The sequence below is a fragment of the Eutrigla gurnardus genome (genome assembly GCF_963514095.1).
Source record: "Eutrigla gurnardus genome assembly, chromosome: 3".
Lineage (NCBI taxonomy): Eukaryota > Metazoa > Chordata > Actinopteri > Perciformes > Triglidae > Eutrigla > Eutrigla gurnardus.
The window spans coordinates 20,980,047-20,996,242 of record NC_139917.1 but is presented as its reverse complement, the minus strand read 5'-3'; the positions used below and the strand labels follow the sequence as shown (position 1 = coordinate 20,996,242).

General features: G+C 42.3%; 3 protein-coding genes across 3 annotated transcripts in view; all 3 read left to right on the top strand.

Moving 5' to 3' along the window:
* The window catches only part of LOC311010245 (N-alpha-acetyltransferase 15, NatA auxiliary subunit-like), a 35,670-nt gene that overhangs the window by 16,236 nt on the left and 3,238 nt on the right, over positions 1-16,196 (top strand). The gene's annotated exons all lie outside the window — the stretch shown is intronic.
* Positions 70-2,918, top strand: LOC311011659 (ras-related protein Rab-33B-like). Its single transcript, XM_084006726.1, has 3 exons — positions 70-328; positions 1,719-1,897; positions 2,337-2,918. Exons 1-3 carry the CDS (start codon positions 110-112, stop codon positions 2,662-2,664), a joined length of 726 nt encoding a protein of 241 aa, XP_083862852.1. The 5' UTR covers positions 70-109; the 3' UTR covers positions 2,665-2,918.
* Positions 5,205-16,050, top strand: LOC311010829 (uncharacterized protein). The gene is made up of 6 exons (XM_084005473.1): positions 5,205-5,382; positions 8,034-8,134; positions 9,040-9,091; positions 10,386-10,838; positions 13,549-14,400; positions 15,252-16,050. The coding sequence occupies exons 1-6, from the start codon at positions 5,310-5,312 to the stop codon at positions 15,287-15,289; spliced, it is 1,569 nt and encodes a 522-aa protein (XP_083861599.1). The 5' UTR covers positions 5,205-5,309; the 3' UTR covers positions 15,290-16,050.

The following is a 16,196-nucleotide window of genomic DNA, read 5'->3' as shown; positions in this document are numbered from 1 at the left end:
TCAGGGAGGGTTTGTCCCCCTTCGGTCAGACCGAAGCGACGCCGCGGCTCCACAAACCCCTCTCTCGGAGACCGACTGCGTGTATTTCCGGTGAGCGACCGACGGGGTGATGGAGTCCTCTCTGGAGTTCTCGAACTCTCTGGGCAGCGTGTCATCGCTGCTGACCCGCTGCCGGACCTTCAAAGTGCTGGTGATCGGGGACTCCGGCGTGGGGAAAACCTGCCTCACGCACCGACTCTGCGCCGGAGAGTTCCCCAGAAGAGTGGAGGCCACCATCGGGGTGGACTTCCGCGAGAGGCAGCTGGAGATCCACGGAGAGAAAATCAAGGTACGTGCGACGGATTTTTTTTACGCTCTTCCAATCAGTTCTTTTGTTTTAAAACAACATGAGTCGCCAAATAAAGTGACAGAAATTAAGTTATACATGTTCTTCAAGGTTGTAATCCTTTCCACAATGAATTAGTTGCTCAATTAATTAAAAGCTTCGACAAGGACTCCATGTGTAAACTGGCATATATTCTCTTGCAGATGTCTGTGCTGTTTAACCCTGACTCCATCGTGTTTTAGACTGTTTTTATGGTTTATTCCCTCCTATTTCTTCACTGCAGAGAGATGCTCTGTTGAGTTATTATTTTATTTGTCCCAGACTGAATGACTGAGTATTCTCTGGGTGGAAGAAAATCAGCAGAGCTGCTTGTTTGCAGAACTAAAGCAGGCTGTGAATCTCTGTGAAAATGACATGCTTTATTCTAGTGGCGTGTTAGCAAAACACATCAGCAGCTTCCTAAATCCTTTATATTCAGCTGTGGTTTTTGAAATCCTGAAGTTCAATGTTAACCCCATGGTTGAAAACGCACGTACGGTACTCTTCTGATTTCGTGGCTCCATGTTCAATGTGTGGGTGTTGGTTGGTCGCTGCTATTTCCTGAATATACTATATTTTGAAACGACCACATGACAGAGGAAGTGTCTGTCAGTGGTGACTGAGGATTTGTTTATAGGGTAGATGAGGTTTCTGCCCAGTACACAAAAATTGATAATGGAGTCAGACAAATCTTGTGTCTTCTGTTTCGGCAGAACAGATTTTTATTTTCATACAAAGTTCCCTGTAATGTTACCCGAGCTGTTTATCGGACTTCTGGGGCAAGTCCAAGACAAGCCGAGTCAAGTCTCAGTTTAAATCTAACCTCAAGTCTATTAAGCCAATCTCATGGCAATCAAATCAATACTCCAGCAGGACGAATCCAAATCGGGTCCTCATAAGCTAATTCAAACATTTGCAGGTTCTTCGTATTCGAAGGCTGATTATTGACTCGGCATCTGAAGATTTTCCTTTCAAATCTGTGTTTCCAGGTTTTTATGCAAATTCCTTTCAAAGCAGAGACCATAGTTATCAAATATGTTTGTGTTTTTGCGTTAGGCTTGTGTCGTTTTGTGTGTTTATGTGCGTTGACATTTAGACCTTGATTTAAATTATTCAAGGATCATGACGAAGCCGATCAGAGAGATTTTTAATGATCGCATCAACTTGTTTACCCCTTTTCTTTGTTCCCTCTCAGTGATGATTCACTGCAAGTTTCTGTGTATGTCACTGTGCGTGTGTGTGTCTGCTGGTTTCACATGATGTCTATCCTTTCCGTGCCTTCCCTCTCATTGATTTCCTCTTTCTCACGTTTTTGTTTCTTCCTCCTCCCCCTCCTCCTCCTCCTCACCACCAGCTCCAGCTGTGGGACACAGCAGGACAGGAGCGTTTCCGCAAGTCCATGGTGCAACACTACTATCGCAATGTCCACGCTGTACTCTTCATATATGATGTCACCTGCCCCGCCAGCTTCAGCAGCCTGGTGTCCTGGATAGAAGAGTGCAGGCAGAACTCCCTCGGACAGGAAATCCCCAGGTAACGCACTGCGAGTCACCAAAACGATTGGTGTCATTAGTTTTTAAGAGTAGACACCAGGTGAATGCGGGGGAAATAACCTCATAGATGTCACCATGAACCTTCCCCAGGTGATTAAAAAGTAAATTATGCATTATCTTATCAAATATGTGCTATTTGTTATGAATTTCCAGAAAAGAAATGTGAACTTTTGATAACTCCAGGTCTAAAAGTTGTATTTTGACATTTTAGAGTCATAGTTATTTTCACAGGGAATCTTGGATAACTCCTTTTTATCACTCCATAAATCAGAAAATACTGTCAATAGACATTTCAAAAAAGTACATTTTCACCGTTTCAAGTTTAGGTTCAGAGGATGAGAAAAAATAGTATTGGACCTTTCTTGTTCAATCAACATCCACCTAACTTTGTCCCTCTCTGCTGCCTCTTCTCTTCCCAGGTTCCTGGTGGGTAATAAGAGTGACCTCCGCGACCCCAGCCGGTGTCACAACCAGGTCAGCCAGGAGCAGGCGACGAGCTTCGCCAAGGCCCACAGCATGACGTCTTTCGAGACATCCGCCAAGAACCCGCCCACCAAACGTGGGAGCGGCCAACGGGGTGATGGCGAGGTGCCGTTTCAGCAGGACAAGGTGGAGGACATTGTTGTCGCTGTTGGTACCAAATTGAAGAGACAGAAGAAAACTATGACGGCAACCTCTCCGCCGTACGGGTCCTTTAAAGTCCTGAACAAGAAAAGACCGGAGAAGGAGCTGTGGACCTGCTGCTGAGAGAAGGCGGGGCTGTTCACATGGAAGAATGTAGTGTTTAAGCATGGTTGTGTGTGTGAACGTATGTGTGTTAGTCAGTGAGAGGATGATCATATTCATCATAAGACAAAAATGCAAATCTTTTTACATTTGAAATACAGTTGCTGTTACTCGCCCCAAAGAACTTTAATATTTATACTCTTAAATATGTGAGAAATCCTTTTTGAAATTTTAATGTATATTTTGTGATCTTATTGTTTACGATCTCTGCTGAATAAAAGACTGTGAAGGTAAACACGACGGGGTGGAGAGTCTGTCCTGGCTCACTGTATGCTAACGATCTCATCCTGACTGTGAAGGGTCTCCCACCGCCGGACCGTGTCCAGAACAAAACGCTAACATCACAGCAGTCATGCACTGGTCCGTGAGCAGCGTGGGCGTCGTGTATCACGTGTTGTAACTGTGTGTCCAATCGATGAATCAGAGGTGGTCACATGATGAGCACAAACTTCTTCTACTCGGTGGTCAAGACAACCGTAGATTCTGCAATCCAGCAGAGGTATGGCCGCGTGTGTGTGTGCACACACACACACGGCCATACTGGTGCAACATTCAACAGCTGACTGGTAGATGTCTCTTTTACTCGAAGCCTTTTTTGTTTGGTTTTAATTGTCAAATTAGACATAACACACATTTTAAGTTAACCTTAGTTAGCCTTGTGAATATGTTGGAAAAGTGTAAATAACAAAATAGTGTAGAAAACAAAATCTCTATTTAGTTATTTTCTGATGCCTACAGAATACAAATCTAAAGCTTGTGTCTGAACATCCAACAATATTGTTTCTTTCACAGATGTGATTCCGGTACTTCAGGACAAGATTACTTAACCTTCTAAGACCTGAGGTTTTTTTTTTTGTAATGCATTTTTAATTTGTCTTTGCTATTTGGGCTTATTGGGACCTGATGAGTATAAAAACTAAGCATCATCTTTTGACATTATGTAGTTTTTGAAAGTGTCCATGAATGTGGATGCCAGGTCTTAAGAGGTTAAAGGGGTATTTCACTCATTTCACTCCTCAGCTTGTGGTGTGCATCCTGTAGAGGAGCTCTTGAGCTTGAAGGATATAAACCATTGAAAGACACATTGGAGTTGCATTGTGGGAAATGCGGAGTCCAGTGAATTTGAAGCCAAGAATAGGGAATAAAAGTCAGGATATCTCCACATCTGCTGATGAGATTTTGACTTAATAGTAAGATACTGATCAAATATTATAATAAAATACATAAACATGAATAAACAAAACAAAGTTAAATTACGCGTATAATTATAATGCACCTTCACCCACATACGTATACACGTATACACACATATTAACAACATTACTGACCATGCCTGAATAACATTAAATTTGTCATTCCCAAAGACTGGCACAGGTGGGTCGCATTTTATTTGGATCCCCAAACAAATTTGCAGTTTCTTCCTTTATTTAACAATTATATCTGCAGTCCACATTTGCTCTCATTCATAAAGAATTTAACATGATATGTTTTTAATAAAACATGCTTTAGCAGCTTTAGCCCTGATTCTCCACCGCAGATGGTTTTGGATCTCCCCTGATCAGAGGCAGATCCGCATTGGCTTGACACTCGCACATCGATGCTTGAATGCCATTTGTGAACTTTCCACAGATGTGAGCCGAGACTCTTGCAGACATATTCCAGAAAGCTAAATATCTAGTTGAGGGAGTCTGTCGGGGAGCTGCAGCCAATGAGAGAGGCAGGTTGGAGAGAAACCTGCTGGAGAGGTCGTCTGGCCTGCAGCCTGTGTGATTTATGTGTAGCATTTGCAGTTGTCGTTACACCTAGGGTGTGGGATGTTTGCATGAATAAACATACACACATAACATAGGGACTGATCTTTATATACATAAGGCCTGTCAATGAGGTTGCAATGGTTTGTCCTTTTTAAAAAGTGAGCCTGGGACATTACAGTATTGTTAAAGGTCACAGAAAGGCAACAACACACTGGGTCAACTCAAAATATATTACGAAAGAGCTATTTCACCACCTATCAATAGACTGGTTACTAGTTGGAGTAGAATCTGTCCGAGGAGAGAGAATTCAACAGTATATTATACTATATTTAGTATATATTAGGTATTATTTGACCTATTTACTTGTATTATTTTGTCTCAGAGACATGCATAACGCAGGCCCACAATAGCCCTTGAGCAGTGTGCATTATGCAACCGCTGTCTCTTTCCATGCAACCACATGGGACCGTAATCCACTTGAAACCAGCGTGAGGGATGTCTGATCCTCCACAGCACAGACAACTTGTTTTCCTCTCATTATGCAGCATGTTACATAAAAAAAACTGCTAAATAACTAGAACTAGATAGCAGATCTTTACTGGAATTGTTATATTTCTAATACCACTATTAATCTAGATTATCACAAAACTGACTATAAATTGTGCCTAACCCACACTAGGTCGCCTGCAGGGGGCGCGCTAGCCTACTGCTGTCTCTTGAAAAAAAGGGGGGGTGTCCTCTCTGCAATCAGCATTGGACAGCAGCTGTGTGCTCCTCCTCGGTCATCTTTAAAACGCTGCTTGAAACACACGGACACGCACTCATTTATCTGCAGCCGATAACCGAGACAAGATGTTCTGCAGACGGGCATTGCAGAGAGTCGGGCCGCTGGCACGGAGGGCTTTCAAACCCACATACAGGAATGGTGAGTTAAAGGTCCCCATGAATGGATGGAAGTTTACACGTTTCCTCGTCCTTAATTATTTATTTTATATATATAGTTAAATTCCGCAGCAGAGCGTCTGTTAAATGTTGGCATTTTTGTGTGAGTAGTGTGTGAAAGTGTCCGAAAGAAAGGACTTCTTTCAGGGTCTCTATTGTGCAGCGGAGGAGGAGGAGGAGGTGTGTCCTGCTTTGGGAACACACCGTTCTAACGCGCTGCTTATGAAAGAGCGCTTCACGCAAACGCAAACAAAAACTTATTTTAAAGGTTTCATAATCGAGCTCTGCGTCGAGCGCACTTGTTTTTTTCTTTTCTTCATTCGAGTATTAAATTCTAGTCCAGTATTTGCACAGACGCAACGATGTTCGAGTGATTATTTGTCCCGTCTTTGGTTACACTCTGTCCTAGGACTCCTAGACCACATGGAGATCAGATATATGCTGCAGACGTGTATAAACACTACATTTTATACAATATCTAAAATGCACACTTAAATCAACGAGTGATATTTTTGCTGATGTGTATTTAAAAAAAAAAAAAAAAAAAAAACTTCTGTATAGTGAATTTTGATATCTTGCAAGATTTTGTTTTGGCCTTTAGGGACTGCTGCTTTAATTTTCTGTCTAACTTCTGTTGGATCTTCGACTGATGGAATTAAAAAATGCCTGCAAATGCTGGTCTTGATGGCAGCTATAATGCTTTTTTTCCTGCATTCTGAAGAAATGTATAAATTGGTCGGTGGGTGTGTGTGTGTGACTGGGCCACACCAATTTGGTGTGCATGTAGACCTGAAGGACAAGCAGGTCAGGACCTGCTTGTCCTTCAGGTCTACATGTATGCACTGAGCACATGTCAGCTGACACGGTAGCAGGAAAGCACCCGCCCTACATGCTGACACACATGTGTCATCCTAGCAGCCATCTTGTCTGTTGTTGCCTGACATGCGTGTCCATTCCTACAGGCTTGAACCTCAATGCAGGGATTAACTGCTTACCTGTATAAATAAAGTGTACTTGACGTGTTGCCCTGCACAGTGCTGCTGTGTCATGGGTATTAGAGGAGGAAGGACTTACTGTTGCTTTGGCAACAGGATGATGTCCGGCTCTGATTTAATTTTGCCCACGTGGTGTTTTTGTTAACTTGCAATTTAGTGGTGTTACATTGGATGTGTAATAGTTAGGTCTTTTTGCACGGATTAAACATGAGATGCATCCTGGACCAGTTGGACAGTGCTAGCTAGTTTCCCCATTTCCAGTCTTTATGCTAAGCTAACAAGATGCAAGACAAGAGTGGTAGCAAATGTCTGACAAGAAAGCATATTAGTGTTTTTATTCAAATGTGGAATGTTTCTATCAATGTTTTTCCCTGAAATCTAACTTGATTGAAATGTTCTAAAGAAATCATTAGACCTGCAATTAGCGAATTATCTTTGGACAAGTGGGGGCGGCAAAAAGTTGACATTGACGTATCCTCTAGAAGGCAAACTCCAGGTCTGCAAAGTGAAGCAAACGCTGAAGTGCCTTTTTTAAACCTGCATTCCTTCTGACTAACTGATTTATGGGGCGGCGACTCTGGTTGCAACAAGACGTCCGAGTTAGAGGGTGAAGTAAAGCAAGACGGTGTTTGCCTGGGGCCCTCAATTCACTAAATCCAGCCCTAAAAAAAAAACACACCCAGGTTGGGATCGCCCAACCAGAAACTGAAATGCAGTTGGTGGTAATTTCCAAATGTGGTTCCATTTGATATGCAAAGAACAACGCATGCGTACCTTTTGCTTTATAGTTGGCTGTCAACTTGTCATTGGGAGAAGTCATCGGTTGAGCTGTGATGTAAGTAACGTCTGAAACATGAGAAGGACGTAAAGGACAGTGGTGGGCTGTACATTCTGTTCTTTCATGACTTCAGATAGTTTACAGGTCGCCTAATAAACGACATGCATGTGCACACACGGAGGGTGTGGATCATGCTAAAGATATCTCGTGTGTGTGAGAGATAAGTGGGAAGAGATTAGACCGGGTTGCAGAGTGATTTTTATTTATGGCCTCCTTTGCATGCACCACTGGCAATCCCGGATAAATGCCACCAAATCGTTTCACGCAGCCAAAATCACGGTTCGGGGGGGGAAAAAAACCCTATTAAGTGTTTGACAGATCCTTAAATCATGACCTGTCTTGAGACTAATTCATATGAATTCAAGCCCACTAGATCACTTTTGTTTTTCGACGCAAATCTAAGATCTTGAAGCGGGAAGGGTTTCGGTGTTTGTGTTTAGGATTTAATTTTAGGGACAATCTTGTGTTTAGCTTGGCTGCTAAATCTTTCCATTTCCTCTGCTACAAATGACCAGGGCTGTATTGTGTAACTGGATTAAAGGATGGAGACGCGTTGACGCTATCAGAATACACAAGTCTTTGTACAGAGTCGTACTTCTGATGGGACGGTTTCCTGAATAAAATGCCCAATATTTATTGTACTTCCTCTCTCTGAATTTCAGTTCTAGTTGACGCTCATTTAGAATTTCATGACGCAAAAGACAAATGCTCTGCATATCAATCAGTGGTTGAATGAAAGTCCACAGGACTATAGTCGAAAAATGTCCAAACTAACCCTGTAAATCTACCTCTGTCTCTCAGCAGCTCCAGTGCGACACATGGCCTTCGGGGTCCCTGGTGGCTCCTCCAATATGGCGTACTTTGTTCTGTGTGGAGGAGGCCTCACTGCTGCTGTCGTCTATGTGAGTACCCCCAGGCAGATGTGCCTTTTTTTAAATTGTTATTTCTCATTTCTCTCACTCTTGCAATTAATGTCTGATTGTATAAGAATCTGAGAAAATGACCTTACTTCCTACTTTATTTATTGCCTCAGAACACATTGTAAACATGGCTTTATGATCTCAATTGCTAGTTTTCCTCAATATCGAATATTGATTTTAGTAAATTGCGGTCCCACTAGAGTATAATGGCTTTACTTGACGCTACCACAGCATTGTTCAGTTAACAGTGTTCATGAACATTAATTGTGACAGTTGGCGGGTTAAACGGCAGTCCACAAACGGGTGACATCCCTGTGACTACGTCCACTTCTTATCCATGATTATAATCCCTCTGCTGGGATTTCTTAAAGTGATATTACATTTAAAATCTGTCCCTCAGAGTCTAAAAGTAATAAAGTATCTTATACAGCCACTCTACTGGCAAGTATAAATACATAACTTGCACTTCATACATGTAATCATCCACAAGAGATGTGGTTCAATGAAACGCCAGTGCATGCATCGACTTCCAAACCATAAAGATCAGCACTGGCTACATCATCCCTCTGTAGTCATACAGTGTGGTGCCTTGGCTGTGTAAACTCTGCTACACAGTACGTATTAACTGGCTCAGACATCACCACGGTTCAGACACTGAAAGGACATAGAGGCTTCTTTGTGATTTCTACACACAGTCAACAGAAACGAGTCTGCTCAGACAAAAGCTGTAATGCTCTTGGCAAAGCACAGGTGTATATCAGCTGTTTTTTTTTTTCATGTTGAACAAACTGTGACTAGGCTGACATTTTGTAATAGTGATCATTTTATACTGTTATCATTTGATGCGTGCTGGAATGTAATAAGTGCATATCTGCCCTTTCTCTCAGGCCTACAAGGCGGTCAGTGGTGATACGGAGGACAGTCCCAACACAGCAAAGGGTCAGTCGCTGACACGCACTCACAAAACACACAAACACCAGAGGTTGCATCTCCAAATAATGCTTACGTTATTAAAATGTCAGACTGTCCTACAGCAAAGTAATTGATTAGATGGATAAATACTTTATTGATTCCAGAGAGAAATTTCAACACACAGAATTCATAGGCTTCTACCAGAATAATGATAATACAGCCATGCTAGTACGTAAGGTTGAACTTAGACACAGAGCTCAATTTTTGACCCTGGCATGCTTGCAATGATGACAAACTTGCTGCTCTTAAGCAGGTTTTTCTACCGTGTTCACAAGTCTTAGTGTGGTGTTCTATTAAGACTTGCTAATTTTACAATTGGCAAGTAAAATACATTAATTTTGCTAGTCCAAGATTTGGACAAATAGTTGACCTGATAATGGCATAGACCCATTGTTGACGTGCCACTAGCATGCTTTTGTATGTATATGTAAGAACATGGTGAATGATTTGAGCAAAAAAACTGGACTGTTCTGAGAAATGGAAAGCAGAAAAAAAGAGAACCCAGAAGGTCTTGCTCATTTAGTTGGGTCTGGCTCCACCACCCAAATATCAACCACGGTAGACTGATCACTCTCAATAGCTTTATCTTGCCTGTCGGTTTAGATTTCTGTCTGCAAATTATTTGTCTATTCAGCTAGTATGAGAGATCATGGCTCCGCGCCCAGAGCCGCTAACTAGCCTGTAATGGGGATAAGCAGTGGCTGCCTCTGGTTCACTTGTGTACATCCAACCTGGAAGTGTTGTTTTTGTTCACAGGAGTATAAAGCTCCGCTCCCTGCTAGGCCGGGAGTGAACTCTGCTGGTTTTAAAACTGGCCGTCGATCACATTATGTAATCGAGCAAAAATGTCCTGGAACCAAAGTCACAAACGTATTGACGCACATAATGATGATGATGATCGATTGGGATCGAGAAGCGCATTTAATCGGAGTACACACTGCTGAGTATCATCAGTGTGCTGAGCTGCACAATTGGCTGGCTTGCTTGCGAAACTAACTTTCCGCTGTCATGGTAAACATTTCCAAACTGGTTCAACAAAGATTTGTGACGCAACACGAGATACTACAAAGTGTTTATCCATAGCTACAAGAGCTAATAACTTTAGTATACACTCTCAGGCACTGCTTGAGTGACGCAGCAAACATAGTGGAGCCATTGTGTTGTGATCAAATTCTGGAAGGTGTTTATACGTATTAAAAAAAAATATTATTACAAGTCGAGAAAGGTTGGTATTTATTTCTACTTCCACCTTAATTTTTAGCACCAGCAGTAGAAGCTCCTGCAGCTGAACCCGCAGCAGTGGTGGAGGTGGTGCCAGTGGAGGAGGCAGCGCCCGTGGAGGAGGCAGCAGCGGCGGCGGCGCCAGAAGAAGAGGTGGCGCCGGTCGCTGAGGTCGCCGTAGAGGTCGCCGTAGAGGTCGTTGCAGAGTCTGTCCCTGCTCCTGCAGAACCAGTAGCGGAGGTCGCTGCGGAACCCGTTGTCGAGGCCGTGTCTGAAGAGGCAGCCGCCGTGGTCTCCGAGGTGGTCGCTGCTGAGCCAGCAGCCATAGAAGAAGTTGCTCCACCTGCAGTGGTAGAGGTGGTTCCTGAAGCGGCTCCTGAAGCGGTTCCTGAAGCTGCTCCTGAAGTTGCTCCTGTCCCAGAGGAAGTCGTCGCCACTGAGGAGATACCAGCAGAGGCCCCCGCAGTAGAAGCCCCTGCAGCAGAGAGCGCTGGTACGGCAGCAGTAGATGAAGTCCCTCCTGCTCCCCCCGCTGAGGCAGAGAGCGGCCTTGCAGCCCCCGAGGCTGAGGCCGCCCCTGCTGCAGTTGCGGCTGCTTAAAGCTGTGATGGTACCATTAGTTGCCCAGAAAGCAGGCTTGGCGGTAGCTGTGCTGTGTCCCACCTCTCTGGGCCCAGGAAAAAAAAGGACTCATGAACCCCTGTTTTGGTTTTAAAATAAATAAATGGAAACTTCACTTGTGGGGGGGTTAATAAATACCAGTAAGGGGTTCATCAGTCCAGTTTTTGGGTGCCTTCCTTCCCCTACCTCACCCAAACCAGAACATTTGATATTAGGCTGTTTTTTTAGATTCAGTTTGGGAAATTACAGTTTTCTATAGGAATTCTTTCTTTCTTTTTTTTTTAAACTGATCAAATCCAAGTTATGGTTTGACTGCTGTACAGTTGATGGTGTTGGTATAGGCGATGCATAAGGGAAAGAATGGAGTTGATGAATAATGTTCCAAGTGCCCTTAAAACAGGACCGCCTCGTTTCTTTTCCTTATCCGAAAATGTTGCACGGTGAATGGATGTTGCCCGTTTCGATACGTTTTCTTGTTGTTCAACATCGTTTGCACTTGGTCTTCTGCTCGGCAAATGCTTCCTTCCAGGTATGCCATGAATATTTGCTTCGGTTAGATTCTTTATGTGAACAGAAGATGGAACACAATCTGTGCTTCATGTCGACTGTTTCACTGAAGTTTGACCAGAAAACATTTGCTCTTGTCCTGGCTACAGCTCTTGTCTAGTTTTTGTGATCGTTTTCTCCTCGTCATTACTTTTTTTTTTTTTCTCACACATTCAAATATTTCCCAATTTACCAGCAGATGTTTTTCAGTGTAAAACATATTTCTCCCATTTACTCTTTAAAATGTGAACACTACAGAAAGTTGATTGCAAGTTGTCATTATGATTAATGTTAAGTTTTCATAACTAACAATAATAAAACATCACTGGATGAGAAGGAGTGACTTGAGATTGCATTTTTCAAAGTACTTAATGTATTCAGTTGGTTGGTGAATGAATTGAAACTGATCGTTTTATTTCCCTAATTAACAAAGTCTGTAGGTCATACCTAATCTCCGTCTTATTTGCCTGGGGCTAATTTGTGGCCTAGAAATTACTCGGCAGCTCTAGGCTGCTTTCACTTTGTTGTTTAACTTGACAAACGGTAAATATTGAAACAATTCTTTAGTAGCTTGTAGAAACTTCCTGTAGAAATGCTTAGTTTCCTGAAGAATCCCTGTGCCATGTTCATGCTCCTGGGAAATAAACCAGCACAATCAATATTTTCTGTGTGCATAGACAGAAAATACAAGGTTAAAAAGTCTATCTGCAGAAGAATTAATCGGTCCACCCCACCAAGCATCAACTGAGCTGCATTTAAAAAAAGTAATTGATTTAGTATATTTTTAAAGTCTGTATAGCAAGTCAAAAGTAATGGTATAGTATCTCAAAGTATTGTATATTTAAAAAAAAAAAAAAAAAAAAAAAAAAGTGGCACAATGGGTAGAAGGGTCAGATGGATGTGACGGCTCCAGTTCAACAAGTTGAGGGGGGGCGTGCAAGCACTCGACTGTATGCATGCATTCAGTTATTTTCTCTCTCTCAAACTTCCTTCAGATTTGTATTTGCCTTCTATTTGGAGCCTTAATTGTGATAAATGCAGTTTAAAGCAGTGACGGGTCATTTAAGACTAATCCTAGATTACAAGGCTCGTTTTAGGCCGCCCTGGTGCCACACCAGGATGACGGTGAGCTGATGGGATGTTGTTGATGGCAATCCATGGATGTTTGCTCTTTAACACACAAGTCATGTGATTTATTTAATGTTGTGTGGGGAACGTCTTTATAAAAACGTTCCTCTAAGGTTTATCCATGTCTGAAAGATGACTCGATTTGAAATTTACACCTATCAAACCGATTCTCTCCAATAAGGGTGTTTAGCGTGCACGCCACATGCACACTTCTTTTCAAGTGCCAATGTTCACACTTTCTAAAAAAGGAAGCACCAGCAGAGGGAGCATGAACTGTGCAGTTATCTCCTATAGTCCTGTGGTGAATGTCCTCCATGCTGTAATAGACACACACTCAAGGTAAGTGGAATTTACACAAAACACAAACACAGCTGACATGAGGGAAGGGCTTAAACAAATGGTGCTCATTATTGGTTAATCTGGCAATTCTTTTCACCAATAAATCAGTCTGTGAAATGTCAAGATATGTCAACGACTGTCCATTTTCCAGAGCCCAATTTGATGTATTCAAATGTCTTGTTTAAATATTTAATTTCCAATTATTTTAAACACAGAAAAGCAGCTCATTCTCACATCTAAACAGCTTGAATTAGTAAAGATTTTTTTTTTTGCTTGGTTCAAATTATTTAATCAGACCATTTATTAAAATAGTTTCAGATTAATCTAATGAATGAGTTATCCAACTTAAAATTGTAAAATACAGTCAAGGTAATTGTGTAGGAGGGTGTGAGTCTCTTCCATCCTACAATAGGGTGAATAGGAAAAAAACATTCCAATAGGCCTACAAGTTTATCACAGTCATGCGTCTTACAATGCTTTATTTAAGCAAGTTAACCTGTTTATGACTTATGGTGTATATTATATTCAACATCTCTAAGGCACTGCTTCCTGCTTGTTCTTTCCCTCAGAGTCGATGCCAAATCTGCTCACAGCTGTGAATATCTTGGCCGGCTCTACAGTTGACATCGCAGCAGCTTCTGTTAGTGAGACGAGTCTGATGAAAGCTGTCCAGAAAATAGAGGACGATGGAGAATTTCTGGACATCACAGTGGAAGTGGTTGTGCCGGAAGTCCTTGAAGCAACTTCAGAGGTGGCAGCTAAAGACTCATCTGAGGAGGGGACAGTTGTGAATGAGGAGGAGCTGCAAGCTCCAGAGGCTGGTGCTGATGCAGGAGCACCAGCGGCTGAAGAGCTGGTTAAAGAGGAGACCGCAGCAGAGGAGGAGGAGGCTGCGTCTCTGTCTGAGGAGCCTGCAACTTCAGCCCCGACGGTGGAGGATGTGGGTGAGGCTGAGGCTGAAGATCAGGCCGAGGTCCCTGCAGCTGCTCCAGAGGAGGCCGTCTCCTCTGCAGATGCCTCGCCTGAAGATGCTGCTCCCACTGAGGAAGCTGCTCCAGTGGATGAGACGTCGCCAGGTGAGACTGTGCCTGCTGCTGAGACATCAGTGGAGGAGGCAGCGGCTGAAGCGTCGGCGGAGGAGACGCTTGACGCTATGGCAACAACACACTGTGATGTTCCAGCAGTTGTGGACACGACTCAGCTGGCAGCAGCTTCCGCTGGCTCAGACCTGGAGGTCCTTCCAGCTGCTGGACCAGAGTCTACACCAGAGGCTCCAGTACACGAGGGCAAGTCCTGCCACTCCTGCCACTCTGCTCCTTCAGCAGCAGAGGAGGTGGCGCCACCTGCTGTTTTGGGAGGGCAGCTGGCCAGTGAGGGAGTTGTGGATATAACACATGAGGAGGCAGTGTTGCTGGTACAAAGTAAGAACAAATCCTCTTGAACACCTCATACCTAATTGAGTTTTATCTAGAATGCTTTACATAATAGTAAGACTTGTTGTTTTGTTTAATGTACCATAAGGGAATGGTTGTAGGCCTAAGACCCTTGCCACTACACCCAAGGGTAAATAAGATAAATTACACCCAACGTTTCAGCTTGTATCCATTTGTTAGAAATATATGTTATACTTGCATAATTAGATTAGGATGAGGAAAGGTTGCCTCGTTTTTTTTAAATCCAAAATAGCCTGACATCTCAAATTGAGGAAGCACTGTGACAATTTCATATTGTAGATGGCAACACAATAAATCCAAATTCCGATCCAAATGGAGCACATTTAAAAATAACAGTTGGTCAACGTATGGCAAAAAAGGCTATGGCCTCACATCTGTATGGCTAAATTTACTGCTCTTCATTTTTACTATTTAATAGTAAATAATTTGAGTCGTCCCTGTTTTTGGCTCTGACCACATGTATTTCTGCCTATATCCACAGAGCCAGAGGTGTCTATCTGGACTGTAAAAAGCTGCTCAGTGATGTAATAGTAGAGTTAAGAAGGTAAACGGTCAAAAGCAGCACAGCTCTGTGTAGAGCTAGAGGCAGTAGAATGGACATCTTCTGGATGTGTATGATTCTCGGATGGCCACATTTTAGATGCTCAGTTTATGAGGCCACCATGACTCATACACTTTTCTTTGCGCTCCACAGTTTAACTTCCTGCTGCCCATGTCCATTCTACTACTCTGGGATATGAACGGGCACAAAAAGACAGTCACATACTAAACGTATGCATCCCTACCATACAAACTGATGTTGTGCTTGTTTGTTTCAGCCGCAGAGACTATGATGGTGGTGACAACGCAGTCTTGACATGACAGAAAGTGTGCCTTCCACAACACTCGCTTATCTGTCAACCAAGCCCACCGACGAAAACAACAAGAGGAGAATTAGCGACTAGTTTAACTATTTAATGTGTAATTTTTGAAATGTTGTCAGGGGAGTTTTTTTTTTTAATGGTTCCCATCTTTTTCTGATCAATCTGTATTCCGGTTTGTGAAATGATTCCAATTATGTCCTCTAGGTGCCACTGTTGCAAAGATTTACGTGACCAGTTGAATGGAACACAAGTTTCTTTGTAGTACTTTATGTTGTAGTAGGCAGTGGAAGGGGTTTGTTGTTTATGTAAGGTTGCGATTGACTGACTTTCATAGATATTGCCTAAATAGCCCTACGATATCTACAAAACCAGATTTTTTTAAGAGGGTGACACATTTAGGGGCAGATGTGACTATTCATGTATAAGCTTTTATTGTGTTAATTTGAAAGTGATGCATTCCTCGAAGAAAACATCAAAAGAAAAAACAAATATTAAAATGTATTTAAAAATAAAATAATGAAATATATAGTTAAAACAAAAATATTGTACCAATGCTGATATTTGCTTTTAAACGAACTTATATCAATAGTGTTCTTTTTTGTAGGGTTTTGTTGTATTATATAAAGGTTCAAACTAATGTGAATTGATTTTGTATACGTTCACTTAGACATTTATATTCAACGGTAATATTCCTCCAAGCTATTTTGTGAGTGCGCTAAATTAACGTTCACATAGTTATTATCTCGTATCAACATATTAAATGGATAATATACGTAGTTCAATTCAATTATTCACAATGTCTCGTTGTCATGATAATGTGCTCACATAGACACTTTAAATTGATGTAAAAACAATGTTATATTAGCAAACATAATATTGCAGTCAGCTATAGTGAATGTC

Excerpts from the sequence above, each read along its gene's own strand:
- LOC311011659 (XM_084006726.1), top strand. The coding sequence starts at position 110 with ATGGAGTCCTCTCTGGAGTTCTCGAACTCTCTGGGCAGCGTGTCATCG. Across the intron at positions 329-1,718 it reads TCCACGGAGAGAAAATCAAG|CTCCAGCTGTGGGACACAGC; the intron begins GTACGTGCGACG and ends CCTCACCACCAG. Across the intron at positions 1,898-2,336 it reads CTCGGACAGGAAATCCCCAG|GTTCCTGGTGGGTAATAAGA; the intron begins GTAACGCACTGC and ends TTCTCTTCCCAG.
- LOC311010829 (XM_084005473.1), top strand. The coding sequence starts at position 5,310 with ATGTTCTGCAGACGGGCATTGCAGAGAGTCGGGCCGCTGGCACGGAGG. Across the intron at positions 5,383-8,033 it reads CAAACCCACATACAGGAATG|CAGCTCCAGTGCGACACATG; the intron begins GTGAGTTAAAGG and ends TCTGTCTCTCAG. Across the intron at positions 8,135-9,039 it reads TCACTGCTGCTGTCGTCTAT|GCCTACAAGGCGGTCAGTGG; the intron begins GTGAGTACCCCC and ends CCTTTCTCTCAG.